Here is a 27,243-nt window from a genome sequence, read left to right on the forward strand (position 1 = left end):
TATTTAGTTACTGTTTAATAAATCAGTCGATGTTTAGTAATTGAGCAGGTCCTGAAGGCCTGGGGGAGCTACCCTGCTCACACCAGAGGGGGTTAAACCATCGCGGGGGCCTCTGCAGTTCCCGCTGGTGGAGGAGTCAGGGATGAACCGGATTTGCCAGCACGGTTTCAGGCTGAACTCATTCTCAAGGAGCTCGCTAGCAATTTTCATTACCTAGCTGGTAACTGATCTTCATTTTTCATTAATTATTTTCAAGTCCCTGGATCCAACCATGCTTGAAGCTTCAATTAAAAATAAAAAAAAATTATTTCTCCCACTGCCTACCCCCTGCCTTGGCAACCACCAATCTGCTCTCTACGAGCTTGATTCCCCGCGGTATTTGACTCTCTCTGTCTGACTGACTTCCCCTTAGCATAATGCCCTCGAGGTCCATCCAGGTTGTTGCAAATGGCAAGCTTTCATTCCTTCTTAGGGCCGAATAATATTCCATTGTAAATATGTACCGCATCTTCTTTATCCGTTCATCCATCATCCGTCCGCAGACGGATTGTTTCCTTGCCTTGGCTGTTGTAAATAATGCTGCAGTGAACACAGCAGGGCAGATATCTTTTTGAGCTAAGTGTTTTTGTTTTCTTTGGATAAATACCCAGAAGTGGAATTGCTGGATCATGTGGTAGTTCTATTTTTAGGTTTTCTGAAGAGCCTCCATTCTGTTTTCCACGGTGGGGGCACCAGTTTGCATTCCCACCAGCAGTGCACGAGGGTTCCCTTTTCTCCACAGCCTGGCCAAGGCTTGTTATTTCTGGTCCTTCTGTTAATAGCCCTTCTAACAGGTGTGTGGTGTTATTTAGTTGTGGTTTTGATTTGCATTTCCCTGATGATTCGTGATGTTGAGCGTCTTTTCATGTGCCCGTTGTTCATCTGTCCATCTTCTCTGGAGAAATGTCTATTTAGATCTGTCCATTTTTTGATCAGATTTTATTTTCTGCTGAGTTGTGTTAGTTCTTTATATTTTGGGTATTCGCTTCTTATCAGATAGATGATTTGCAGATGTTTTCTCCCATTCAGCAGGCTGCCTTTTCATTTTGTAGATGAATTCTTTTACTGTGGAGCTTTTTATTTTTTTATTATTTTATTTTTTAAAGATTTTATTTGTTAATGAGAGAGAGAGAGAGAGAGAGAGGGGCACAGAGACACAGGCAGAGGGAGAAGCAGGCTCCAGGCAGGGAGCCTGATGCGGGACTCGATCCCAGGTCTCCAGGATCAGGCCCTGGGCTGAAGGCGACCCTAAACTGCTGAGCCACCCAGGCTGCCCTCTGTGGAGCTTTTTAATATGACTTATTTATTTTTGCTTTTGCTTTTGGTGTCAGATTCCAAAAATCATCTCCAAGACCTGTGTCAAGGAGCTTACCGCCTATGTTTTCTTCTAGGAGTTTTATGGTGTCAGGTCTTAGGTTCAAAAGTCTTTATCTCGAGTTAATTTTTGTATAGGTGTAATTTTGTATATGGCATTTCTTACAGAGCTTGGACGTCCTGATGTGTTGTTGCAGTAATTCAGCAATTTGTTTGTTGCAATTTCCTTCATTTGGTTCAGGTTGGCTACAGGGAGTAAGATCCTTGGGTCCCTTCCTTCCTTCTCCCCCACTCAGCCCTAGATAGAGCAGAACAGGTGATAGAGACAGATGTCATAGAGACTGGATTCTACTTCTGGCTTCTGGACTGTGTAACCTTGGGCATGTTACTTTGTGTCTTTGGGCCTCAGTTTTCTCATCAAAGTAACCAAGAAATTTAGATCAGGGTTTCTCTGCCTCAGCTCTGGTGACCTTTAGGGCTGAATAAATGTGTTGTGGTGGGGCCATCCTGTGCACTGTAGGAGGCTTAGTGGCATCCCTGGCCTCTGCTCACCCCGCCAGGAGCGCCCCTCCCCGGGTTGTGACAAGCAGAACGTCTCTGGCCGCTGCCACCTGATCCCCCGGGGTGGGAGCATTGCCTCTGGTTGCAAACCACTGATGTGGATGGTCTCTAAATGTTCTTCTGGCTTCAGTGGTCTAGAATTCGCTTTCCTATGGTTGGTTTGACCTAAGCCCTTGATCAGAGATCCGATTCCCTTTCATCATGTCATAAATATTGGAAAATACAACGAGAAGGCTTTTTGACACTGTGGGGTTCCAGAAATAGCTTCTGTCCAAAAGGGGAGGCCTGTGTGTGCCACTGAGAGCTGGGAAGCTGGGCAGGGAGGAGAGAGAGCATGGGGCACCAGAGCAGCGTGTGCTGGAGCCCAGGGGTGCCCCGACACCCCTGTCCTCGTCACCTGAGACCCCGGCACAGACCTCACGGCCGCATCCCTTCCTCATCGGCACGCGTGGGCCGGCGGCGCGTCACGGAGGTGGTGCTGGCAGTGACCGCGGGGACAAGACGGTGGCGGCCTCTCGGGTAGCTGGTGGGAGGCCGATGCCAACTGCCTGCACAACCTAGCGGAACCCCTCCCCCGCCCAACCTAGGGCAGGGCCTCCAGTCTCAGGACAGGACGCGTGGCCCGGGATCTGACTCTGACACCTGAGCCGCTTTATCTGCGTCACTTCCCCTCTTGGCGCAGTTGCTGGGTCCGTGACATGGGGTCCCCGGGATTTGCTGGTCCTGCTGCCTCCTTGGCTTTGGGGGGGGGGGTCAGAGGGATGTCCAGGGTCTGCAAGAGACAGGAAGCAGCGACGGGCGGGGCGGGGGGCTCAGATTGGCCAGGAGACTCCTGTCGCGGGCCTGGGACCGCACTGTGCCTGTCCCATCGTCCCCGTGCCATCAGCCTTCTCTCTGACTCTTCCAGGCCTCATCAAAATTGGTTTGGCCTGCAGTGAGCGAGCTGCTGTGCCCAGGCCAGGAATTCTGTTTCTGGTCGCAGCTCAGCCTGGCCCAGAGCCGGCCCCCGCTCCCCTGCTCCCCCCCGGGCCTCCCCTCTGCCGGGACAGAGTACCAGAGACCAGGTGGCTCGTCAACAACAGCCTCCTCTCTCAGCTCGGGAGGCGGCCACCCCGGTGGGCTCCGGGGAGGCCCCCTGCTGGGTTGCAACTGGCCACCTTGCCCCAGCAGCTAGCTCTCCGGATCTCCTTGCCGGGTCCTAGTCCCATCAAGGGGGCGCCACCTCCAGGACCTGATCACCTCCCAGAGGCCCCGCCCCCAGATGCCATCACGCTGCAGGGAGGTTTCAACCTATGAATTTTGGGAGGACACATGCGGCCCGTGACGGTAACCAAATAGAAGTTGTAGCCCTTGATTGGGCCCCGGCCTGAACAAACCTCTAAAATACGGACTTGGGGACACTTGGGTCATTTTTATGTGACTGTCTGTTAGATGATGTGAGGAAACTACTCTAAGTTTCATTAGATGTGATAATCCTGCGGGGTCGTAGGCACCCAGCTAAGCCGCTCGGGGATTCTTTTTTTTTTTTTTTTTAAGATTTTTATTTATTTATTCATAGAGACACAGAGAGAGAGAGAAAGAGAGAGAGAGAGAGAGAGAGAGGCAGAGACCTAGGCAGAGGGAGAAGCAGGCTCCATGCAGGGAGCCCGATGCGGGACTCGATCCCGGGCCCCCAGGATCACGCCCCGGGCTGTAGGCGGCGCTAAACAGCTGCGCCACCGGGGCTGCCCAGCTCGGGGATTCTTGACACAGAAACAGTGAGATAACTCGTGTGTGTTTCCTGCTGCCGTGTTTTGGGGCTAATTTATTACACAGCAGTAGGTACTAACACGGGAGTATGTGCAAGAGTCTTATTTTTTGGTGATGCATGCTGAAGTGTTTAGGGATGAAGTGTCATGATAGCAACAAGTTCCCTAAAAAAATTTTTTTAAAGCATTTTTGGAGATCTCCTTAACATATGGCTGAATGCAAGACGAATTCTCATACCTGCTTCTACATTCAATCTGTTGCAATATCACGTGTCATGTAGCCTCTGGAAAATTCTCCGGTACTCTCACAAGAGAATGAGAATGGGAAAAAGGCAAATAACAATTTAAGATTATGATAAAAATGTTTTTGACTGCATGGATCCCCTAAAGAGTCTTGGGGATCCTAGGTGTCCCCAGATCACACTTTGAGAACCAGTGCTCTAGAGAAATAATTTTTTTTAAAGATTTTATTTATTTATTCATGAGAGACACAGAGAGAGAGAGGCAGAGACACAGGCAGAGGGAGAAGCAGGCTCCATGCAGGGAGCCCGATGTGGGACTCGATCCTGGGTCTCCAGGATCAGGCCCTGGGCCAAAGGCGGTGCTAAACCTCTGAGCCACCTGGGCTGCCCCTCTAGAGAAGTAATTTACTTGTAAGTGGTTCAGTTAAAATGGGGACAGCAAAAAAGGCCAAATGGGAACGCTTACTGAATTTGACTGCTGTTATTTGTTGGGTTCTTCTGGATAATGTTCTGTGTATTTGAAAATGTTCATGATAAAAAGTTTTTTTGTTTTTTTTTAAAAAAGATTTTATTCATTCATGAAAGACACACACACAAAGAGAGAGAGAGAGAGAGAGAGAGAGAGAGACAGGCAGAGGGAGAAGCAGGTTCCTGTGGGGAGCCCAATGTGGGACTCGATCCCAGGACCCCAGGATCATGCCCTGGGCCGAAGGCAGATGCTCAGCTGCTGAGCCACCCAGGCGCCCCAATGAAAACTTTTTTTTAACACGATAGAAAAGGGGGTGCCTGGGTGGCTAGGTCAGTTAAGCTTCTGACTCTTGGTTTTGATTCAGGTCATGATCTCAGAGTGGTGAGATGGAGCCCCACGTCGGGCTCTGTGCTCAGCGGGGAGTCTCCTTGAGATCCTTTCTCTCCTTCTTCCCCTCCCCCTGCTTGCACACTGTCTCTCAAAAATAAATTTAATTAATAAATGAATTTAATTAATCAATTAATTAAAATAAATAAAATCTTAAAAGAAAAGAAATGTAGACCTTTGGCCATGTGGGGATTCTGACTGAGTAGGTCTGGAGGTGAGGCCCAGCAGGAGCATTTTTGATCGGAGTTCCAGGTGCCCCTGGTGGATCTGAGGCCCCACGTGAGGCCTGCTGGCGCCAAGGTTACCAGCACACCCACCTGTCCTCCAGCCCTCCACCCTCCTGAGCCAGATTGAGGGGTGTTAGTTAGGGGTGGGGCTTATCTGTTTTCCCAGCACCCGTGGGGGCAGGTGTTGGGGCCAGTGTGTTCCCCACGCACACTCTCCCTCAACAAGTCTGTTGAGCCACTGCTGTGCCGGCTGCGGGGAGGACCTTGTTATCAAACCGTTGCTTAACCACTCTTTCAGTGGACAGCAGAGATAAACTTTCCTTTTTAAGGGCGGGAGTGGGTTTCCTTCACAGATCATGATAAGTGTTTTATTTTTTTATTTTTTAAAAGATTTTATTTATTCATGAGAAACACAGAGAGGGAGCCAGAGACACAGGCAGAGGGAGAAGCAGGATCCATGCAGGGAGCCCGATGTGGGACTCGATCCCAGGACCCCGGGATCACGACCTGAGCCAATGGCAGATGCTCAACCACTGAGCTGCCCAGGTGCCCCGGGATAAGTATTTTTTAATGACTTGTTTTCCATGTTCCATGCACGTGGTGAGAATTTCCAGCAGGATCAAGGTTATGGAAAGAACACGAAGTCTCCTTTGCATGCCCAGTCCCCTGAGCCCCCTCCCAACGGCCCCCACTGCTAACTTGGGTATATATGGTTTTTGAAAATGTCTGTGCAAATACAGTCATCTGTGGGATGTATATAGTGCTTTGTTTGTTTGCTTGCTTTTATTGGGATGTAATTTGCATGGAACAAAATGCGTGGATTTTTTTTTTTTAATTTTTATTTATTTATGATAGTCACACAGAGAGAGAGAGGCAGAGACACAGGCAGAGGGAGAAGCAGGCTCCATGCACCGGGAGCCCGACGTGGGATTCGATCCCGGGTCTCCAGGATCGCGCCATGGGCCAAAGGCAGGCGCCAAACCGCTGCGCCACCCAGGGATCCCATAAAATGCGTGGATTTTTAATTCAGTTGGTTTTGACGGGGAACATTTCCAGCAGATACTCCCCGGAGGGCCCCTTCTTGCCCTCCTTTAGCCAAACCCTGTGGCAGAGGCAATGGCTCTTCTGGTTTGTGTCAGCACAGTTTACTTTTGCCTGTTCTTGAACTTCAGACACCTGGAATCCTATAATCTGTACACTTTCATGTCTGGCTGCAGAGATGTTTCCGTAAGACGTGAGCCTCGATATTCATTCATGCGTTCACTCCTTGCTCAACGAATATCTGTTGGGTCCTTGCTATGCGTGCAGGCCCGGATTTTTCGACCTTGACACTATGGACATTTGGACTGGATGATTCTCTGTGGTGGGGACTCTCCTGTGCATTGTAGGACGTTGAGCAGCGTCCCTGGCCTTTACCCGCTAGGTGCCAGTAGCAAGCACTGCCCTGCCCCCTGGCTGTGACAGCCAAACTCCAGACATTGCCAAATGTCCCCTGGTGTGCAGAATTGCTCCTGGTTGGGGTCGACCAGTCTGGGTAATGGGATATACTGTGGTACCAAATAGGCAAGGCAGGGGCCTGAATAAAGTGAGGGAGAGCCAGGTGAGCGTCCAGGGCCCGGAGTGTTCAGGGGTGAGGGAACAGCGGAGCAAAGGGCCCGAGGCCAGGCCCGGCCGGGCGCGTTTGAAGACAGCAAGGAGGTCGGTGTGACCCGAGGGGAGCAGCCCAGGGAGCCCGTGGTGGGAAAGGTGCTCTGAGGGGCGGCCGGGGACGGAGCAGGCGGGAACCTGGCGGGGGTGGCGCCAAGCCTGGATTATTCTCTGTGCTGGGAAGCTGCTGGCTGCTTTCGGGTGTGGGAGTGACATGTGGGGACTTGCATTCGGAACGGTGACTCTGGCTGCTGTGAGAAGTCAGAGGTGGGCAAGAGGGCGAGGGGACTGGCGTGGTGGCCGGGTGACCTGACCCGCACGTGCTCGGCAGGGGGCAGGCCCGGGCCGCCCCGGGAGCCCCGGCTGAAGTCACGCCTGTGCGATGGCCTCTCGTGCCCGGGTCGGGGCAGCGTTACCCCGATGGGCAGCGGAAACAGGGACAGCAGACGACACAGTGCCCGCGTTCCACGTACGGTGCTAGAAAGGCTGTCCTTGCGGCTGTCCCGTTGGGGATGGAGCCCCCGGTCACCGTCTGGTGGCCCCGGCCCTCATTTCACACGTCGAGGTACCCCGCGACCCAGAGTGCAGCCTTCTTTGGGAATGGGGTCTTTAGGGAGGTAACGCCGGCGCACCCCCAGGCCTGCGGGCTGGCCCCCTGCCCCCCCCCCCCGGGCGGCTTGGGCCCGCGGCCTCAGTTAGCTCATCCGTGGTGCGGCCCGAGGGTGCCCGTGGTCGGCGCGGGGACTGTCAGGAGCCCCCGCTGCTGAGTATTCGCGAGGCGCCCGCAGTGGCCCAGGCGCGGAGCCCCAGGAAGGGGTGTTATTGCGAGAAGGAGTCTCTGGGGAGGTTCGGACTCCTTGGCCCTTGGCACCGGGAATGCAGAGCCTCACGCCTCCTCTCCCTGGCCCTGCGGTGGGGACTGCGAACACTGGTCCATTGTGTCACTGGAGGCCACATCCCCTGTCCAACACGCAGGCAGGCTGTGTTCCCAACCGTGACAAGTGGCTGTGTGGCCCGGGGCCGGAGGACACATGCCACGGAGGGAGGGAGGGTCAGCGGCCCCCAGCGGCTCCCCAGTCCTGCTGGGGGGGGGACAAGGAGGAAGGAGAGAGGGTGGAGGAGGAGGAGGAGGCCGAGGAGGAGGCCCTGCCCCGGCTTGTTGGCTCCAGGCAGGGTGTCATTCTCGGTGTCTTTCCGTCAGTCCTTCAGCTCCCAACTTCCCTGCCTGTGGGACTGTCCCCTGGCCCTTGGCCCCTCGCCGCAGGGCCGCCAGGGGCCTCCTCTCACCGGCTGCGCCCTGGGGAGCCCAGCTCCGGGTCTGGAGGACTGGCTGGAAGGAGGGGATGGATCGTGGCCCCTCGCCATCGAGAGGCGGCTGCGTCTTGGAGAGTCCGTCATCTCAAATGATCTTGAAATTGGTGTGGTTCCGGGCAAGGCGCGGGGTGAGATGACAAGCGTGCGGCCCAGGGAGCCCCTCTGCAGGGTGGGCCCCCGCGACCCGCCTCCTGGCGCGCAGCCTGCTCCCCGCTGGGCGATCTGTGCCACCAGTGGGTGCCGCGCGAGTGACGCTGGAGGACTGCCAGGGCCGGGCCGCAGGACGCTGCTGCTTCCACCTCGTCCCCTCGGATCACCTGCGTTGGAGGAAGCCAGCCACCGTGTCCCAGGGACGCTCGAGCCATCCTGCCGAGACGCGGGTGGGCAGACCTGAGGCCCCCCGCAGCAGCAGGCGCCCACGGGGAGGCGGCCTCCTGCCCCCAGCCAGCCTTCAGGCCCGCGGCCCCGGCGGACAGCGCCCGGAGCCCACCGCGACTTCGGGAGAGACCCCGAGCTGGGGACCGACCAAGCCGCCGCCCAATTCCTGACCCGCAGGAACTGGAAGATCGTCCGTGTTTATTGGTTTAAGCTGCCGGGTTCAGGGCTGAGGTGTTGCACAGCATTGCCCGGCGAGTACAATGCTAAGAACCCGAACTAGCAGGGCCGGTGGGGGGGGGCCTGGTGCTGGCCGCCCCCGGTCCCCAGGCTGTGGCCGCCTCCCTCCTGCCCCTTCTGAAGCTCCACTTTTCTCTGATTGCTCCGCATTTGTTCAAGCTGTGGTCTCTCTCTCTCCCCTCTCCTCCCTCCCGCTCGCCCTCCCACCCTTCCCCCGGCTGGGGGGTAGGGGAGCTGCATGCCAGGGTTAGGTGCGTGCATCAGAAGTTAGGGTGCATGGACGATGAGTTCGAGTGGGTTGATTTTCAGGAAGGGGAGAGCTGCTTGTACATCTGTCCCTGTATCTGCCTGCGCAGCCTGGGACTCCGTACGGTGACCCCCAGCTGCCGGGGCCCGTTGGATGTCTGGCCGTCACTTCGAGCACCCAGCATTTGCCAGTGCTACGTGGGCATCTCCTTTCCCTCGTGCGCGGGGGAAGCTGCCCCCTGACCTGTAGTGCGGCACGGAGCCCGTGCCCGCCGCCCGCCGCGTCTGCCAGCCCCAGTGCCTTGGTTTTGTCAGAGGGCTCAGGCTTTGCACCTGAGTTATTTCAGCGGGAGATCATTCTGGTTAGACATGATGTGGTGGGTATTTCAAAAGAAAGGAAAGTATATCACAGGCTGCTCAGGGAAGTGTTGCAGCAGCGTGCCAGCTAAGTCTGGCTTTTGTAAAGCCAGGCGGTGAGATTTCTAGTTGATGGCTCTTGCGTTGCCCTTCAGTGGAGCTTCACCGAAAGGCAGGTGCAGAAAAGCGTGGAGAGCACGAGTGCACGGCTTGCTGAGTTGTCGCTCAGTGAACACACCTGCGTAACCAGTGCCCGGATTAACTGGAACGCGGCCAGTCCCCAGAAGCCACCTGCAGGTCCCCTTCCCGTCACTTCCCAGCCCAAGGGTATCTGCTATTACAGATTGGTTTCGCTTGTTTGCGACTTTATATTAACGGACTTGCGTATTCCCTTGTGTCTGGCTTTCGCTCAACGTCAGGGCTGCGAGCTTCACCCTTGTCAGTGCCTGTGGCGGGATATTGTTTGTCCTCACGGTTGGACGTAGCTGGAGAGTTCTCTGTGCATATGTGTCTTGTGTCTTTTGGTGCTTTTATTTATTTATTTTTAAAAGATTTTATTTATTCATGAGAGAGAGAGAGGCAGGCATGCAGAGACACAGGCAGAGGGAGAAAGGGAGAAGCAGGCTCCCTGCGGGGAGCCTGATGTGGAACTGGATCCCAGGACCCCAGGATCACACCCTAAGCCAAAGGCAGAGGCTCAACTACTGAGCCACCCAAGTGTCCCTCTTTTGCTGCTTTTAAGATATCCTCCTTTTCACTGGTTTTAACAGTTTGATGATGATATGCCTTGGTGTGGTTTGTTTTGTTTATTTATTTACTCCTGGTGCTTGGAGTTTGTTGAGCTTCTTTATCTGGGATTGTAGACTAATAGTTTAAATCTTTGTGTAGAACTGGAATTCCTATAGTAAATGTTCTGATCATCTAATCCAAATTTATTTCAGAGAAACTTCTTGAGAGAGCTTAAGGGAGTTTTCAACCAATGTCCCTATCGCCTCCCTCACTTGGATGAGGAGGTCACTTGATGGGATGAGCACTAGGTGTTATACTATATGTTGGTAAATTGTATTTAAATTAAAAAAATGTAAAAAAAAAACATAAAAAAAGAATGGTGAAGAAGGGTTTGCCTAAAGGAACTGTTCAGCTTGTGGTGCTTTTAGCCACTACCCTGGGTTCAAAGTCCACTCCTGGGGCCCCAGTGATTCCGTGTCAAGTGCCTGCGGCTGGATATCAGCCAGGACCCTGGGCTGCTGTACTCGGCAGGATATCTGTCTGTATATTTGTCAGCTCAACTTTTTTCACGGGTGAAAAGTAATAAAGGAAAATCAAGATGAATCGAGCAGTTGAAAGAAAAACCTGCAAACCTAGTAGGGAAAGCACGTTGTGCTCTTCAGACTTGCATTGTTACAAACTATAAAACTGTGGGATAGTGCGTGTGAAAAGTGATATATAGTCTAAGAAATGTTTTAAAGCCACCCACATTTTATGTGTATAGTGACTTCAACTTAGTTTATATATTCTTTTTGTCCTACGTGTATGCACAGAGGAAATGTCTTTCTTGTGTGTGTTGTTGAGCATGTCTGTGCAGTGATGTCGAAAGCGTTTAGCTGACTGTTCCATAGAGTTTTATATCTATAGATGGGTTATAGTATCAGCAATGCGTCTTGTTGACTAGAGATAGTACATGTGGTTGGCTAAGCTTTTTGGGTTTGGTGGATGATATTCCCGAAGAGCAGAGCTCAGCAAACACTTCCTCAAATGTCCAGGTAATAAATAAGAGTATAATAGGCCGCTGACCTCAAGGACCTCACAATCAGATATGGGAGGAAGCGAGCTTGTAAGTAATTATTCCAGCAAAATGTAATTTATAAATAAGATCAATACTAAAAGCATTAGTGTTTAAAACACAATGGGAAGGATGCAGGGCACGCAGGAGAGTGGGGATTAGGAGGGGACAAAGGGCTAGCTAAGGGGCCAGTGGTTCACTCCAAGTACAGCCCATGTGCCAGCAGCATCAACCTCCCTGGGAGCTTGGTAGAAGAGCTACCGGGGTGGGCCCTGGAGCCAGCTCTGCTGGTCATGCTGATGCACACTGGAATCTTTGTATCTCCAGGTGGTGATCAGCCACCAGTGTTCTGTCACGGAGCGTACGGCAGGCCACTTTGAAGCTCAGGTTGTCCCACAATTGCTAGAGGCGTCAGCACAGCCTGGACCTTTTTGTTGGTGGACTGTTCTTCCGTAGGAATCAGTTGAATATATCCCAGGGTTTTCCGAATTCTTACAGGGATGGGAAGTTTGACTTTGCCCGTTGGTATAATTCATCCATTTTTTCTTTTTAAATATTATTTATTTATTTGACACACAGAGAGAGAAAGCAGGGGGAGCGGCAGAGGGAGAGGGAGAGGGAGAAGCAGAAGCAGAGTCCCCACTGAGCAGAGAACCCCATGCAGGCTTCGATCCCAGGACCCTGGAATCATGACCTGAGCCAAAGGCAGACTGAACCACCCAGGTGCCCCCCATTTTTTTCTTTTATGGATCACACTTTTGGTGTCCTCTCTGATAACTCTGATAACTAGCCCCAGGTCATGAAGGTTTTGCCTGTTTTTACAGAGCCATGAAAACATCACTCATGGGTTTCACGTAGGCAAAGGCCGTACTGGTTGATGAAGTAGAAAATGCCATACTGCCTTCATTTGGATTCTCTCACAAGTGGATCCTGAGACAAGGATCCCAGTGCAGGGAGCTCTCTGGGAGATGCAGGGGCTCCTGGGAGGGGCAGGGCAAGTGTGACCAGGAAAAGAAGGTGGCCATTAGATGCTGGGCTGTTGATGCAGCTCACCCAATGGGCAACTGTTGGCTAATGCTACGCTTTGGAAACTCTAGGAAACAGCTTGCTGTGTCCCAGGTCCTCAGGATCATCTCTGGATTCAACTAGGAATACTCAAAAGACAGCATGTGGTTGTTTTCGGGGTTTGGCTTATTATCATAAGGAATGTAGGGGAGAGTCAGCAAAGGGAAAAGGCAAGCTTGTTAGAGTCTTAGTACCCATGAGGTTTTTGTTTAAGATTTTATTTATTTATTCATGAGAGACACACAGAGGCAGAGACACAGGCAGAGGGAGAAGCAGGCTCCCTGTGGGGAGCCTGATGCAGGACTTCATCCCCCGACCCCGGGATCACACCCTGAGCCAAAGGCAGACACTCAACCACTGAGCCACCCAGGCGCCCCAGTACCCATGAGATTTATTGGAGGTTGTTCCTTCAGGTACTCTCCGTCTAGCTCATTATCAAAATTCCAGACTCTTAGAAGGAAAGCAGGAGTTCAGCATAAATTACATTATTTGGACAACCAGTGTAGTCACAGTGAGCCATTCTTACCAGTTCTGGGAATGGTGGGAGCTTCTTGAAATCCAGGTTTCCACATGCCAGCCAAGGGCCAGCCTTGCCAGCAGCAGGCCTTCCCAAGGGGAGCAGTCTCAAGCCTGCAGTGGTAAATCTTTCCTGCCTGGCTATGAAACACATGCCTTGGGATCCCTGGGTGGCTCAGTGGTTTAGCACCTGCCTTTGGCCCATGTGTGATCCTAGAGTCCCGGGATCAAGTGCTGCATGGGCTCCTTGCGTGGAGCCTGCTTCTCCCTCTGCCTGTGTTTCTGCCTCTCTCTGTCTCTGTGTGTGTGTGTCTCTCATGAATGGGTATATAAAATCTTTAAAAAAAAAAAAAAAGAAACACATACCTTGAAATGACTCCATTCCAAGGGTGAGAGAGTGGGGGTATTTATATACCAGTTCCTGAGAGGTATCAATTAATACCTGCTCCTAATAACGCACTTCAGGCAGGCCATGTCAGCAGAGCCCCTTTCTGTGGGTCCTGAAACAATGATCTCAGTTGGAAATAAGCTGGAGCTTACTAGAAGGTTTTGAGGGATATGGGTGGGGCACTGGCAGCCTCAGATACAGTAGTTATTCTAGAAATTGGGTGATGACAACAAAGCCACATGTATAGGGCAGTTCATGTGCATGTGGCCATGCGGTGGTTTTACAACTGTGGGTGAAGAGACCAAGGTCAAGGCTTCCCTATAACTTCCTTTGTGTGTGGCAGGAACTCTGTACAGGCCATTGCTGGGCCTGGAGGCACAGGGAGAGCCACAGATGGATACTGCCTTTCTGTATCTTATCATGGGCTGGTTGGAGGAGGGGGAGAGAGAGAGAGAGAGAGAGAGAGAGAGTCTGTGTGTGTGTGTGTACTTTGTGGGGACAGAAAATCCTGGTGTATTTGTTATGTTTTATTTTTATTTTTAAATTATTTTTTAAAAATATTTCTTTTAGAGAGAGGGAGAGAGAGCGCATGTGCATCCACGCACAAGTGGTGGAAGAGGCAGAGGGAGAGAATTTCAAGCAGACCCCCTGCCGCGACAGAGCCCAGCACCAATGCTGGAGCCCCTTTGCCAGGGCTCCATCCCACGACCCAGGAGATCAAGACCCATGAGATCATGCCCTGAGCCTACATCACGAGTCAGACGCTTAACCGACTGAGCCACCCAGGCGCCGCCACTTGTTATATTTTAAACTTCCTCTTTTAATCTTTGAATTCAGGGCAGCAGAAATGGCAGATAAACAGATGTTTGTGACAGCCTCGGATTTCATGGCAGTAACCCTTTCCTTGCTCTGTCCACATGAGCGAGTTGAGAGAACCACGCTCTGTTGTGTAATTTGAAGCTAGCGATGAGTTTGTATTGGATCACACCTCTTAGGAGTGTCCCGGTGGTGTGTGACAGAGATCCTGGATCAGAATAAAGGCAGCGGGGGGGGGGAGGTTTCTTCATTCAGTTTAAGCTCCTGCTTCCCTCCCCTGTCCGAGGACTGAGTATGGGTCAGGAGCTGGCCTGGCCGCCCTCGGAGGAGAGGCTGGATGGCGAAGGGGTCAAGTTAGCTGGTCACGCCGACCGTCATGGTAATGCAGGCCTCGCACTGAGGTGACTTACCCATTGCAAGCACAGTTTGGGAAGCACTTGATTCAGAGCATGGGTGGGAGAAGAGAAGCCACCAAAGGTGACAGGTGTGGCCGTGGGTGATTGCCCTCCGGTGGCTCAGGGCAGAGAGCCAGAGCCGCGGGCTCTGGAGGTGGGAGGTTTTCAGGACCTGAGGTGGGATTTCCAGCTACAGGAGGCCAAGGAAGGACAGCGGGCGAAGCAGGGCAGGGTGGGGAGGGTGTCCTGCCTTCTCTTTGAGCAGAGGTGGGACTCACATGTCAAAGAGACATGGGGAAGGAGGAGGCAGTCCCCGCATGTGTTCCTGGGCCCACAGGACCTTCCTCGGGGACTTGAGGGTACCCAGGCCGAAAGGCTGCTAGCACAGCATTTGCTGGTGGCCATGTGGTGTGATGACACCCCTGCTGAGACCGGGGGTGCCCAGCCTGGTGGTCTTTGGAGTAGTGGCCGGCACAAGGGGCTGCAAGAAGACAGACTTAGTAGTGGCTGCTTGTGATAACTTTTGGAGCTTCTAGAAAAGCTGCAAGAAATGAAGTTTTTCTGAGTTTTTGGCGTTTGGTGTTTTTTGTTTGCTTTTTTTTTTTTTTTTTTTTTTGGTGCCATCTAATCAAGATCTGGCTCTGAACTCCATATTCTTAGATCCTTTCTTCCTTGGGTCCTATGCTTTTTTTGCGGTGTCTTGTGAATACGGGTGACCTCTAGCTCTAGCACTTTGTTAGAGCTGTGGTATGATCTTATCTTCATTCATGAGCCAAAGGCATCTGGAATCTTGAAGCATTAGGATAGCTAATTAGTTGGAGAAACTTCTGATTGTAGGATATCCTATAAACCTCAAAGTGTGTGTGTGTGTGTGTGTGTGTGTGTGTGTGTTAGTGTTATAAATGACCTTTTCAATTTTCCCAAAGCTTCCAGGTTGAAATGTTGCTAGTAAGGTCCCTTAGTTTCATTTTTGGGGTCTAGTCTGTTCATCAGTTGATGGCATTTTTGGGTTGTTTTCACTTTTTGGTTAGTATAGGAATATGGCTGCTCTGATCATTTGTGTATAAGTGTTTGTGTGGACATGTTCTCAGTTCCCTTGGGTATGAGCCTGGGAGTGGAACCACTGGGTCATGTGGAAACTCTAACCTTTTGAGGTGCTGCCAGACTGAAATCACATCTCTTAACTGAGCCTTTTATCTATAAAAATGCAAAAATCCTAAGTGTGCACCTCCATAAGTTTTTTTGCAAAGGGAACTCACCTACATAACCAGCACCCAGATCAAGGGACAGCACGCAACTGGCCCCCAGAAGTCCTTTCTGGCCCCTTCCAGGCCCTATCCCACCCCTGAAAGGTAACCACTATCCCTACCTTCACACCACAGATTAATGTTGCCTGCTTGTGAGCTTTATATAAATGGCAGCTTTTATTTCCAGCTTTTGTTTTACATTATGTTGTAAAATGTATCCACATTGTTGGATGTCATTATCCTTTGTTCATTCTCTTTGCTCTATAGCAGCCGACTTTTTCTCTTCAGGGCCAGACCATAACAGTTTGAAGTTCTGTGGGCTGGGTGGCCTGTTGGAACTATTTAACTTGGCCCTTGCCATGTAGAAAGCAGCAGGAGACAATATACAAATTAGCGACTGGGACTGTGTTTCCATAATGCTTCATTTTGACACTGAATTTCGCATGATCTTCGTGTGTCACAAAATATCATTCCTCTTTTCAATTATTAAGAACAATGTAAAAACCATTCTTAGCTCGTGAGCCATACAAAAGCAGGTGGTGATCTTTCTCTGGCTCCTTTAGGTGTGAGGTTAGCCTGTGAATTTGAGACTTTTCTGGTTTCTTGAGAAAGGCGTGTATTGCTATATACTTCCCTCTTAGGACTGCCTTTGCTGCATCCCAAAGGTTCTGGTTTTTTTTTTTTTTTTTCATCCCAAAGGTTTTGAACAGTTGTGTTTTCATTTTTATTTGTTTCCATGAACTTTTTAAATTCTTTAATTTCCTGGTTGACCCGTTCATTCTTTAATGCAAGCTGGTGCAGCCACGCTGGAAAACAATATGGAGCTTCCTCAAGTTAAAAATAAAGCTACCCTATGACCTAGCAATTCCACTACTAGGTATTTACCCCAAAGATGCAAATGTAGTGATTCAAAGGTGCACCTGCATCCCAATGTCCACAATAGCCAAACTATGGAAATAGCCCAGATGGCCATCAACAGATGAATGGATAAAGAAGATGTGGTGTATATATATATACAATGGAATATTCCTCAGCCATCAGAAGGGATGAATACCCACCATTTACATTGACATGGATGGAACTGGAGGGTATTATGCTGGGTGAAATAGGCCCATCAGAGAAAGACAATGATCATATGGCTTCCCTCATATATTGGAATATAAGAAATAGCACAGAGGATCACAGAGGAAGGGAAGGAAAACTGAATAGAAAGAAATCGGTGGGGTACCTGGGTGGCTCAGTTGGTTAAGTGTCTGCCTTTGGCCCAGGTCACAATCCCAGGGTCCTGGGATCAAGGTCATGTTGAACTCTCTGCTCAGTGGGGAGTCTGCTTCTCCCTCTCTCCTGCTCATTCTCTCTCTCTCTCTCTCAAATAAAATGTTAAAGAAAAACTCAGAGAGGGAGACAAACCATAAGAGGCTCTTAATCATAGGAAACAAACTGAGGGTCGCTGGAGGGGAGGTGGTGGGGGGAGGGGATCACTGGGTGCCAGGCATGAAGGAGGGCACGTGATGTGACGAGCACTGGGTGTTACGTGCAACCGATGAATCACGACCACTGCATCCGAAACTAATGGTGCTCTATAGGTTGGCTAAGGGAATTAAAAAAAAAAAAAAAAAAGTAGGCGGGAGCTGGATCTGACCCGTAGGACCACGCACTCTGCCGGCTCCCGCCCTGTAGTGTGCCCGTGGGGTCTAGACCCCGATGTCCTCCCGCCCCGCCGAGGGCGGGCATCTGGGGGCTTCTCCCCTGGGCGCCGCGATGAGACACCGCCGAAGCCCCTCCAGCTGTGGCCTCTCGCGCGCAGGCCGCGCTCCTCGCCGCCAACCCCTGTTGGCCAATTCCCGGACGAGCTGGGCAGGTGGAAGAGAGGATCAGAACCCCGGGTGGCAGGAGGCCCGCGGCAGTGCCGTCCCCTGCTGTCCTCGCTGACGTGCGGGGCGGCCGGCCGGATGCGCAGTCTCCCCGCTCCGTGGCCCTTCCAGCCCCCCCGCCCCACTTCCAGCGCCCGGCGCTGCTGGATTCGGCCCGCGGCTGTGCCCCTCCCTGGCGACAGGTGGGCAAAGAGGGCATCGTGGTCCGCTGGGAAGGATGGGGGGAGTGGGCGACCTAAATGCCCATCAGCTGGACAAAGAAAATGTGACGTGCACGTACAGTGGCCTTTGGAAAGAAGTCCTGCAGCAGGCGGTCGCAGGAGGACACAGTGCGCCGTTTCCTCCATAGGAGGCATCTCAAGGAGTCGAACTTCTAGAAGCAGAAGGTAGTGGTTGCCAGGGGCTGGAGGGAGAAATGGGGAGTCGGGGTTCACTGTGTAGGAAGTGTCCCTTGCGGAAGACGGAAAATTTCTAGAGATCCTCTGTAGGACATTGCGCGCATGGTGCCGTACCCTTAAAATTTGTTAAGAGGGTGGATCTTGTGTTATTTTGTTAACTGCTGTTCAAAAAAAAAAAAAGAGAAGACTTTTGATTGCCAAGGAGGAAGCCCCCAACTCTCTGGGGAAATGAATGCACGTGACACAGAGAGAGAGGAAACAGCAGAATCCTGGACGGTGAATAGAAAAGCTTTCCAGGCAGAGGGTAGGAAAGCTGTTCTAGGTGGGGGAAACAGTACCACTTTCTGCCTGCCATGCTGATAATCCTTATTAGCCTGGCATGGGGTGCTCTGTATTCAATTTGGCCTCTATTATACTTAGAACCTGTCCTTCTTTACCTTGATCTGGGAGGTTTCCTGCTTTCTTTCATCGTCTAGAAACCATTTTGTTGTTGCCAATGTCCAACCAGGCAAAATCCAGGTTTCCTTTAAATGATACAGATCCTTGTATTGAGAGTGAGCCAAGCCGTCCAGAGTTGTTTTTAACATCAAAGTCATAAATCACATCAGTGCTACCATCACAGCTAACACATGCTGTGTTCATTGGTCCCTGGGTGAAGTGAGTTTTACTGGACGGGGTCTGTTGTTATCATCTGTTGGTGAACATTTTGCCCCCTGCCACTCGGAGTCGTCCTCCTGGAAGAACAAACTCCTAGATAACTTTCTTGCCGGAAAGGACTGGATAAAAGATCTAGATGCCCCATGTATCTTCCAAAGTCCCTTTATAGGTAAATATGGTTGTGTAGGAGAGGTGTTATTTTGTCAGGCCACCTACCTCCAGATGGGATTCCATCCCATCTCCATTGGCAGTTTTATCATCAATCATTCATTGTTCCTGTCCTCCCCTCAGAGTCAGTCTGTGATGCCACAGCCAAGTTCTCTGTCTTCATTATCCTCTCCTTTGGAGCCCAAGTAACAACATTAAACACTGTTACTACAGGACGACTCCTTCAAAAAACCCAGTAGCTTGAAACAATAGCCAGTTATTCTCAGGGTCCGTGGGTGGCTGGGTGATTTGATTGGGCCAAACTCAGCTGATCTTGCCTGGGCTCACTCAGGAATCTGTGCTTGGTTGGGCCTAGGTGATCTAGAATGGCCTCAGCTGAGATGACCCACCTGGCTTGATTCCATGTGGTCGCTCATCTTCCAGCATTCTAGTCTAGGCTTCTTCTCATGGCAGAGGCAGAGGTCCCCTCCCAGAAAAGCAACCACCTCTTGGGACACACATGCATGCTCATCACTTCTGCTGCGTGCCACAGGCCAGTCCAGATTCAGTGGGTGGAGGAGTAGACACCACCTCTTAATGAAGAGGACCCGGAACTCCCACTGAAAGTGTGGCAGGTACAGGGAGGGGTAGAGGGGTAGAGGATATGGGCATTTTTGTAATCAGTCCACTGCATGCAGGGATCAGCAAATGTTTTCTGTAAATGGCCAAGTAGTAAACGTTTCAGGCTTTGTGGGCCACGTAGTCTTTGTTGTAACTACTTGCTCGTGTAATCTGAGCGCAGCCAGAGACAATATATAAATGCCCGGCGTGTCTTGCGTTCCGCTCAAACTTTCTTTACGAAACCAGGCCGCAGGCCACAAGCTGCAGTTGGCTGAGCCCTGAGCTGGATGATCTGGACGGAGTAGGAGTCTCAGATCCAGGTCCCAGGATGTTGTCCATCCTAAAACCAAGGCCTCGAGGCTATAAGCTTGGGAGTCGTCTGCCAGCAGAAGCGCTCTTATTGGAGAGAAGAAATGAAAACGGATAAAGGAGGAAGGGCTCCCGACTAAGGCACAGATGACTATTTGTATCCATTCGGGGTTGTTCCTTGTGCCCTAATGAGCTTATATAGGTTGAGTTGATTTCTCAGTTAGCAAGTCCTTGGACTTCACTCCTTATTGCTCCCTTATTTGGCCAGATTCTCATTCCTTATCCATCCACATCCCCCAAATGGATTCCAGATAGAATTCTTTCCGTTTTTCTAACCTGGATGCCCTCTTCTTATACTTCTCTCGGACCCTCCTGTCTTTCTTAATCCCAGCGTCAGAAGTGACCTCACGACCTCCTTCTGGGCTCCCAGGGAGGCCTGGACTAGATCTATGAATTACATCTTGCTTGTTTTCCTTTACCAATCGTGTCTAATTGTCACGACCATGACACGCTCCGTCAAAATTTAAAGATGTTAGTTGTTTTCAAGAGTGACTTTTTGATTCAACCTGTATTGCCTGGAGTTGTTGCTTGACTAGAGATTTGGTTAAATTTCAGGTAACGTGAACTCCCTTTTAATAGAATGTCCAAGTCTCTGCTGTTCTTCTATCTTTTGGTTTGGTTTTTCTCACGAGGGCTCCCGATTGTGGGTCAACAGCTCCCTTATTTTTCCCATCAGAGGTTTTCGGTGCCACATATAATACAAAGCTCTTACCACCTTGTTTTTGTAGAAATGAGAATGAAATCTTGGCTTTCTAATTTTATTCCTTCCCTTTTATTATTGGTTGCTACTGACTTATGCAACATGATTCTTCCCTGGGTACTCATCAACGGGTATAGTTTTCAGCTTGGCATAGCTCAGACCTCAAACTTTTAAAGTTTTAAAGCAGCCGAGTTGCACAGACGGTCAATAAATCACTCACTATCACCACTTTATTGCTTGTAAGGTGGTTACCCCGCTTTACCCATAGCGACTTTTCAATCTGATTAAAATGCAGTTTCATCAGGTCATGGTTGAGTCCTCCAGATATAAAAATACATAAAGCAAAGAGAGAAGCCTGTGTTCAAATATTTTTATAACTACCCTTCACCTCTTTAACCATCTACTCCGGCACTTTTGTGGTCCTCATCCTGTAGTTCAAATTTCCATGCTCTTTGCCAAAGTAATTTTTATTTAGTGCTTATTCCAACCTCTTGTCTTTGTGAAAGTGCATTATTTTTTCCTGCTGACTGGTGGGGAGCGCTGGTCCTGCTGCAAAGCATTTTCTACATCTCGAATTAGCTCCTATGTGATCTGTAAATCAGGCTCTGAGGGTGGTATAACATGGAAGGTGTCTTGGTTTATTTGCGGTTCCTTTCCAGACACAGGGAGCCAGGATAGTGGGAGTGGAATTGTTATCTTAGGCAGGCAAAAGAGAAACTGTCAGCTTGGCTACTGTCCTGGCAGCAGGAGCCCTTTTGAGTGTATTTTAAGAAAAATTAAAAGTGAGCGTCTGTATCCAGGGCTTCCTTGCCCAGGGCAGTGTGCTGCCAGCCTGGCATAGCTCTTGGCTTGTCTTAGTCTGTTTGGGCCGCTGTAATCAAATCCCACGGACTGGGCAGCTTAGAAACAATAGACATTTATTTCTCAGGTCTGGAGGCTGGGAGTCTGACATTGGGGTGCCAGCACTGTTGGATGAGGGCCCTCTTCTCAGAGACTTCTTGTTGTGTCCTCACACGGTAGAAGAGGTGAGGGAGCTCTCTGGGGTCTCTCTTATAAGGAGGGTGCTAATCCCATTCACAAGGGTTTTGCCCTCCTGATCTAGTCACCTCCCAACAGCCCCCCACCTCCTGATACCATTACATTGGGGGATGGGATTTCAACGTACGAATTTTGAGGGGGCACAGATGTTCCGACCATAGCACGGGTCATGTGGCAGGTTGTCCTATTTCCTCGTCTATCTCCAGGGTCCCCCCTACACCCCACCCCCTGTCTCTGTGGATTGCCTTGGCTTCTACCAGTGAGTTAATGTCTCGCCAGCATGCCACCCTGCTCTTGCTGTACATGTCGAATGTCTGCAGTGATGACACACAGGCTGTCTGCCCGAGTGCTGTACTTTATCTGACAAGAGCACCAGTGGTTGGTCTGGTTGCAGTGATCGGATTTGGAGTGGTGTGCCTCAACCCTGTTTGCCTCTCTAGCCCTCTTGTTTTGATGCTCTGCTTTTTTTTTTGGGTGGGGGGAGAGCATTTTATTTTATTATTTTATTTTATTTAAATTCAGTGAATTAACATATGATGTATTATTGGTTTCAGAGGTAGAGGTCAGTGATTCATCTGTTGCATATCACACCCAGTGCTCATCACATCACGTGCTCTCCTTAGTGCCCGTCACCCAGTTACCCTGTCTCCCCCCACCTCCCCTCCAGCGACCCTCAGTTTGTTTCCTATGATTAAGAGTCTCGGGCAGCCCCGGTGGCGCAGCGGTTTAGCGCCGCCCGCAGCCCAGGGTGTGATCCTGGGGACCCGGGATCGAGTCCCACGTTGGGCTCCCTGCGTGGAGCCTGCTTCTCCCTCTACCTGCGTCTCTGCCTCTCTCTCTCTCTCTCTGTCTCTCTGTGTTACTCATGAATAAATAAAATCTTAAAAAAAAATTTAAAAAAAGTCTCATGGTTTGTCTCCCTCTGATTTCATCTTATTTTTTCCTCTCTTCCCCTTGTGATCCTCTGTTTTGTTTCTTAAATTCCACATATGAGTAAGATCATATAATTGTCTTTCTTTGATTTCTTTCACTTAGCGTAACATCCTCTAGTTTCATCCACACCATTGCAAATGGCAGGATTTCATTTTTTTGATGGCTGAGTAGTATTTCATTGTAGATATATGCCACATCTTCTGTATCCATGCATCTGTCGACGGACATCTGGGCTCTTCCACAGTTTGACTATTGTGGACATGGCTGCTATGAACATTGGGGTGCAGATGCCCCTTTGGATCACTACCTTTGTATCTTTGGTATAAACACCCAGTAGTGCAGTTGTTGGGTCGTAGGGCAGCTGTATTTTCAACTTTTTGAGGAACCTCCACCCTGTTTTCCAGAGTGGCTGCACCAGCTTGCACTCCCACCAACAGTGTACGAGGGTTCCCCTTTCTCCACATCCTCAGCAACATCTGTTGTTTCCTGACTTGTTAATTTTAGCCATTGTGACTGCTGTGAGGTGGGATCTCCTTGTGGTTTCGATTTGTACTTCCCTGATGAGCGATGCGGAGCGTCTTCTCATGTGCTCGTTGGCCGTGTGTAGGTCTTCTTTGGAGAAATGTCTGTTCGTGTCTTCTGCCCATTTCTTGACTGGATTGTTTGCTTTTTGGGTGTTGAGTTTGATTTCTTTACAGATCTTGGATACGAGCCCTTTATCTGATGTGTCAAAGTTTGCAAAAGATCTTCTCCCGTTCTGCCGGTTTGGTTGTGTTTTGGCTTTGTCGCCTGTTTCCTTTGCTGTGCAGAAGCTTTTTATCTTGATGAAGTCCCAATGGTTCGTTTTTGCCTTTGCTTCCCTGGCCCTTGGTGACGTGTCTGGTAAGAAGTTGCTGTGGCCGAGGTCACAGAGGGTGCTGCCTGCGTTCCCTTTGCTTTGGCAGAACTTGAGATTTTTCAGAAATGCATGCGATCGATCTTCAGTATTTGTGGTTCTGTATTTGTGAATCTGACTGCTCACTAAAATTCCCTCGTAACCCCCAGTGAGCACATGCTTATTCACAGACACGTGCGTGTGCAGAGTGGCAAAAAGTTTGACTCCCCAGAAAGGCACGTTCCTAGCTCTGCCATCGTATTTCGGCTCTCAGACTATAAACAAATGTCCTTTGTACAGACTGTCTAGTGCCATGTTTTTCACATCTTTGTACCTTTCTGTTGGTAATGCTGCTGTCTGGCACGGCCCCGGAGTGCCATGCTGGCGTGCGCCTGCTACTGCGCGTGCCTCATGGAGAAAAGCCGTTTGTCAGATAAGCTTCACTCAGGTGTGAGTTGTAGTGCTGTGGCCGTGACTTCAGTGTTAATGAGTCAGCAGTAGATATTCAATAAGTTGTCTTTTTTTTTTAAATTTTTAAAAATTTATTTATGATAGTCACAGAGAGAGAGAGAGAGAGAGAGAGAGGCAGAGACATAGGCAGAGGGAGAAGCAGGCTCCATGCACCAGGAGCCTGATGTGGGATTCGATCCCGGGTCTCCAGGATCGCGCCCTGGGCCAAAGGCAGGCGCCAAACGGCTGCGCCACCCAGGGATCCCAATAAGTTGTCTTTAAACAGAAACACAAAATGCAAGGTTGTATATTGACCGGTTTACTAAGTTGTGACCAGAGGCCTGCAGGACCCTAGCCCTACAGATCACCCACGGACATTGCCTCAGAATTCTCTAATTTGGTGTTCATGGTGACTTTATAGGACATAACGACTGCAAATAACAAAAATTGACTATGCTACACACCGACTGTTGGTGTCTCCCCAAAGTTATGTGTTGGAACCTAACCCTCAACGTGAGTCGTTAGGGGTGCAGCCCTTGGGCTGTGATCAGGCCGTGAGAGCTGAGCCCTCATCAGTGGGATTAGTGTCCTTATAAAAGAGACTGTGGAGAGCTCCTCTGATGTTCCCAGCATGTGAAGAGACAGTGGAAAGGTGACTGTCTTTGAACCAGGTTGAGGGTCTTCACCGGACACCAAACCTGCAGCGCCTTGGTCTTGGACTTTAGTCTCCAGGACTGTGAGAAATAAATTTCTGTTGTTTCTAAGCCGCCCAGTCTATGGTACTGTTAGAGCAGCCCGAAGCGACTAAGACAGACTGGATAGATATTTCATTACAGCACAGGGGCCCATGCGGAGAGAATTCTTTCTGGCATAAGAAAACACCATGCGTGGCTCCTTCTGTTGTGTCTGTGCAGATGTCCCGTATGATGGTTTCAATCACAGGCTTTCTCTCCCAGGTGTAACTAGTATGGTCAATGCAGGAGCGATGAGTGGCTCTGGAAACCTGATGGATTTCCTCGATGAGCCATTCCCTGATGTGGGGACATATGAAGACTTCCACACCATCGACTGGCTACGGGAAAAGTCACGGGACACCGACAGACACAGGAAGGTAGGTGGCACTCATAAAAGACATGTTGAAGAGGATCCCTCCAAACAGCTAGGCCATGCTTTCGTGGGATAGTTACCGAGCCAGGGTTAGGGTCGCATGTCACATACGGGGCTAGATTCTGAAGGAGAAGGACTAGCTGGAGAGGCAGAGGTGTGGACAAGCAATTACAGTGTTACCTGCTCCGGGTGGGAGGCTGTGTCATACAGAGGTCCGGTGTGGAGGGCGATGAGGGGACCCCGGAACCAGACAAATCAATTACATCCTGCCCTTGACACCTTTAGGCTGGGTGATCTTTGGGGTGACATTTCTAGACCTGGCTTCTCATCTACAAGGATGGAGGTCATTATATCCAAATATTGAATGAGTTGCGTGTGTATGAAAGCACATATTCCAATGCCTGGCATCTAGTTGGCGATCGCTATATATTTTAGTGGCCACCCCAAGGTTGGGTATCAGATGCTGTGGGATCACTCAGGAGGGGGGGTTAGGGAAGGATGATTTAGAGGGTGACATTCCAGTTGGTTCTTGAAGGTTCTCTAGGAGTTTGCCAGGCAGAGAAAAGGGAAAGGATTCTAAAATCAGAAGCAGCCCTTCCTTAAGTCACAGAGGCAGGAGAGAACATGGCCCGATAGGTCGGGAAGCTGTGAGGCCTGGTGGAGGGTTCACAGAAGGGGAGGATAGAGGTGAGTCTGGCAGCCCGGGCTGCGGAGCGGAGCCCCTCTGGGGGTGACCCAGCAGGCCGTGAAGGGGCGTTCGGGTTCCGTCCTCCTGGTCCCAGAGTGCAAGAAAGGGGCATCGCAGACGGAGAAGCAGGGAGCTTGGAAACTAGTTCAGGAGAAAGAGGAGGCAGGTGTGACAAGGCAGTGAAGTGCGGATGGAGAGGGGCTCAGGGCCAGTTACTCAGAGGAGCCCCTGACAGGGTCGGGGGGTGGCTGTCGGGGAGAGGCAGGGCGTGGGGTCCCGGACGAGGCCTGGCTGCGGCGGGCAGGGGGTGATGTCCCTGTTGGCAAGAAGGAAGAACAGGGGAGCAGCAGCTGTGTGGGGGCGGCCGTGAGTCGCGTCTCAGCCCCTGGGAGTGAGCTGTGACCCGGCCTGGCGCTGGGGGCGCTGGGCAGGTGGCTGGAACCCCACGGTGCCGGGGTGGGGGGAGGTGGGGCTGCGGGGGTACAGAGGGAGAGGTCGGGAGGTAGAACTCTGGGCACTGCCGGGGTTGAGTAGGTGCCCTGGGGGGCCGGAGGGGCGCCTGCCACAGGCACTGCGGACCAGGCGGGGACCAGCAGAGGGGTCCCGAGTAAAAGGGTAAAAGGAGGCGGCGGCGGGGACGGGGCTGCCGGCCAGGTCACCTGTGGAGAGGGAGGGGAGGAGACAGACCCACCGTGTGGGGACCGCCGGTGGCCTCGGGGCAGCCCCCTCCGAGCTGGGGGAGAGCTGACGTCAAGAGCGCCCACGTCGTCCCATTTCTCGCACGGCCCAGCAGAGAGTGGGGCGGAATCAAGAGGAGGACCAGCCTCCCGGGTGCCAGGTGGAGGAAGCGCAGGGGCGGCCTCGGGCCTGGCGCCCTGGAGCCGAGTCCTTGGGCCGGTCCTGCTGCCACCTGCTGGGGCACCTGCTGGGGCACCTGCTGGGGCACCTGCTCGGACACCTGCTCCTCCCAAGGAGAGTGTTCTCGGAGCCCCACTCGCTCACACACAGGCCTTGTGGCTCCTTTGGTGCTGCCGTAGCCATAGCCGGGTCGAGGGGCTGTGACAGAGGCCAGGCCACCTGCACAAAGATCTTTCCAGAAAACGTTCTAAGGGACTCCGAGAGGCAGGTCGGGAGGCAGGGGGGTGCCGTGACAGGGCGCCCGGAGGCACTCAGCCCCCCGGTGGAGGCGGTCCAGGCTGGCCAACGTGCAGTTGTCGCCGTCAACATTTGACCTTGCAGACAAAAGAAGGAAATGAATTCCGGGTCGAAGAGCTGCTTCTGTGAGCAGACCGCAAGGAGGGTTAAAGTAGTCGTTCTGATATAAAATGGTGACAATGAATTGCTGTCCCCCTTCAGTATGGCTTCTGAATCATCACAAATCAAGTCACGCTTAGCAAGTTTTCTTTTCTTTTTTTTTTTTTTTTTTTTTAGCAAGTTTTCTTTTAATTGAGTGAATTTGGGGGCGGGGGCTTCTAAGTCCTTGGCGACCATTATGACATCTACAGCTCTGTGAACCAGAAGGCCCATTTTGTCATTGCACCAAGTGGCGGGAAGAGTAATGGAAGTGGCACTTTAGTCGCTTAATTACGTTCATTTTCTCACTCCCCCCCATCTCCCCCAAGGACACGGTTTCAGGGAAGGAAGCGTGAGTTGGAAAACGTATCCAGCATCAGCCACTGTGTCTTTTTGTTTCCAGATAACCAGCAAAAGCAAGGAGTCCATATGGGAGTTCATCAAGAGTTTGCTGGATGCGTGGTCAGGATGGGTGGTGATGCTGCTCATCGGCCTGCTGGCGGGTACGTGGAGGGCGCGCGGTACCCCCGGGCCACAGCTGGAGGTGCCCGACCCGAGCGCCGGCCGCTCCTGTTGGGGATGGTGTTCTGAAGACGGAGTGTCTCTCTTTTACCCCGTGCAAGGGGTTCATGACTTGAAATAGCGAAGAGCAAAACACACAGCCGTACATTTAACATGAAAGGTATCACCAGTAAGGCAGGACCCCAAGGCATGGGCC

At 51.2% G+C, this 27,243-nt stretch overlaps 1 protein-coding gene across 4 annotated transcripts in view; it reads left to right on the forward strand.

The window, feature by feature from the left end:
- The window catches only part of CLCN4 (chloride voltage-gated channel 4), a 69,023-nt gene that overhangs the window by 3,791 nt on the left and 37,989 nt on the right, over nt 1–27,243 (forward strand). For 2 of the 4 annotated variants that reach the window (XM_038586801.1, XM_038586802.1), the window contains 2 exons: nt 24,394–24,548; nt 26,929–27,028. In XM_038586801.1, the coding sequence (XP_038442729.1) occupies nt 24,405–24,548; nt 26,929–27,028 (244 nt within the window). In that variant the 5' untranslated portion in view covers nt 24,394–24,404. Of the gene's footprint in view, nt 1–18,861; nt 19,088–24,379; nt 24,549–26,928; nt 27,029–27,243 lie in introns of those variants that run through there. The other 2 variants (XM_038586803.1, XM_038586800.1) reach the window with 2 other exon arrangements.

Source organism: Canis lupus, chromosome X (genome assembly GCF_011100685.1).
Source record: "Canis lupus familiaris isolate Mischka breed German Shepherd chromosome X, alternate assembly UU_Cfam_GSD_1.0, whole genome shotgun sequence".
NCBI lineage: Eukaryota > Metazoa > Chordata > Mammalia > Carnivora > Canidae > Canis > Canis lupus.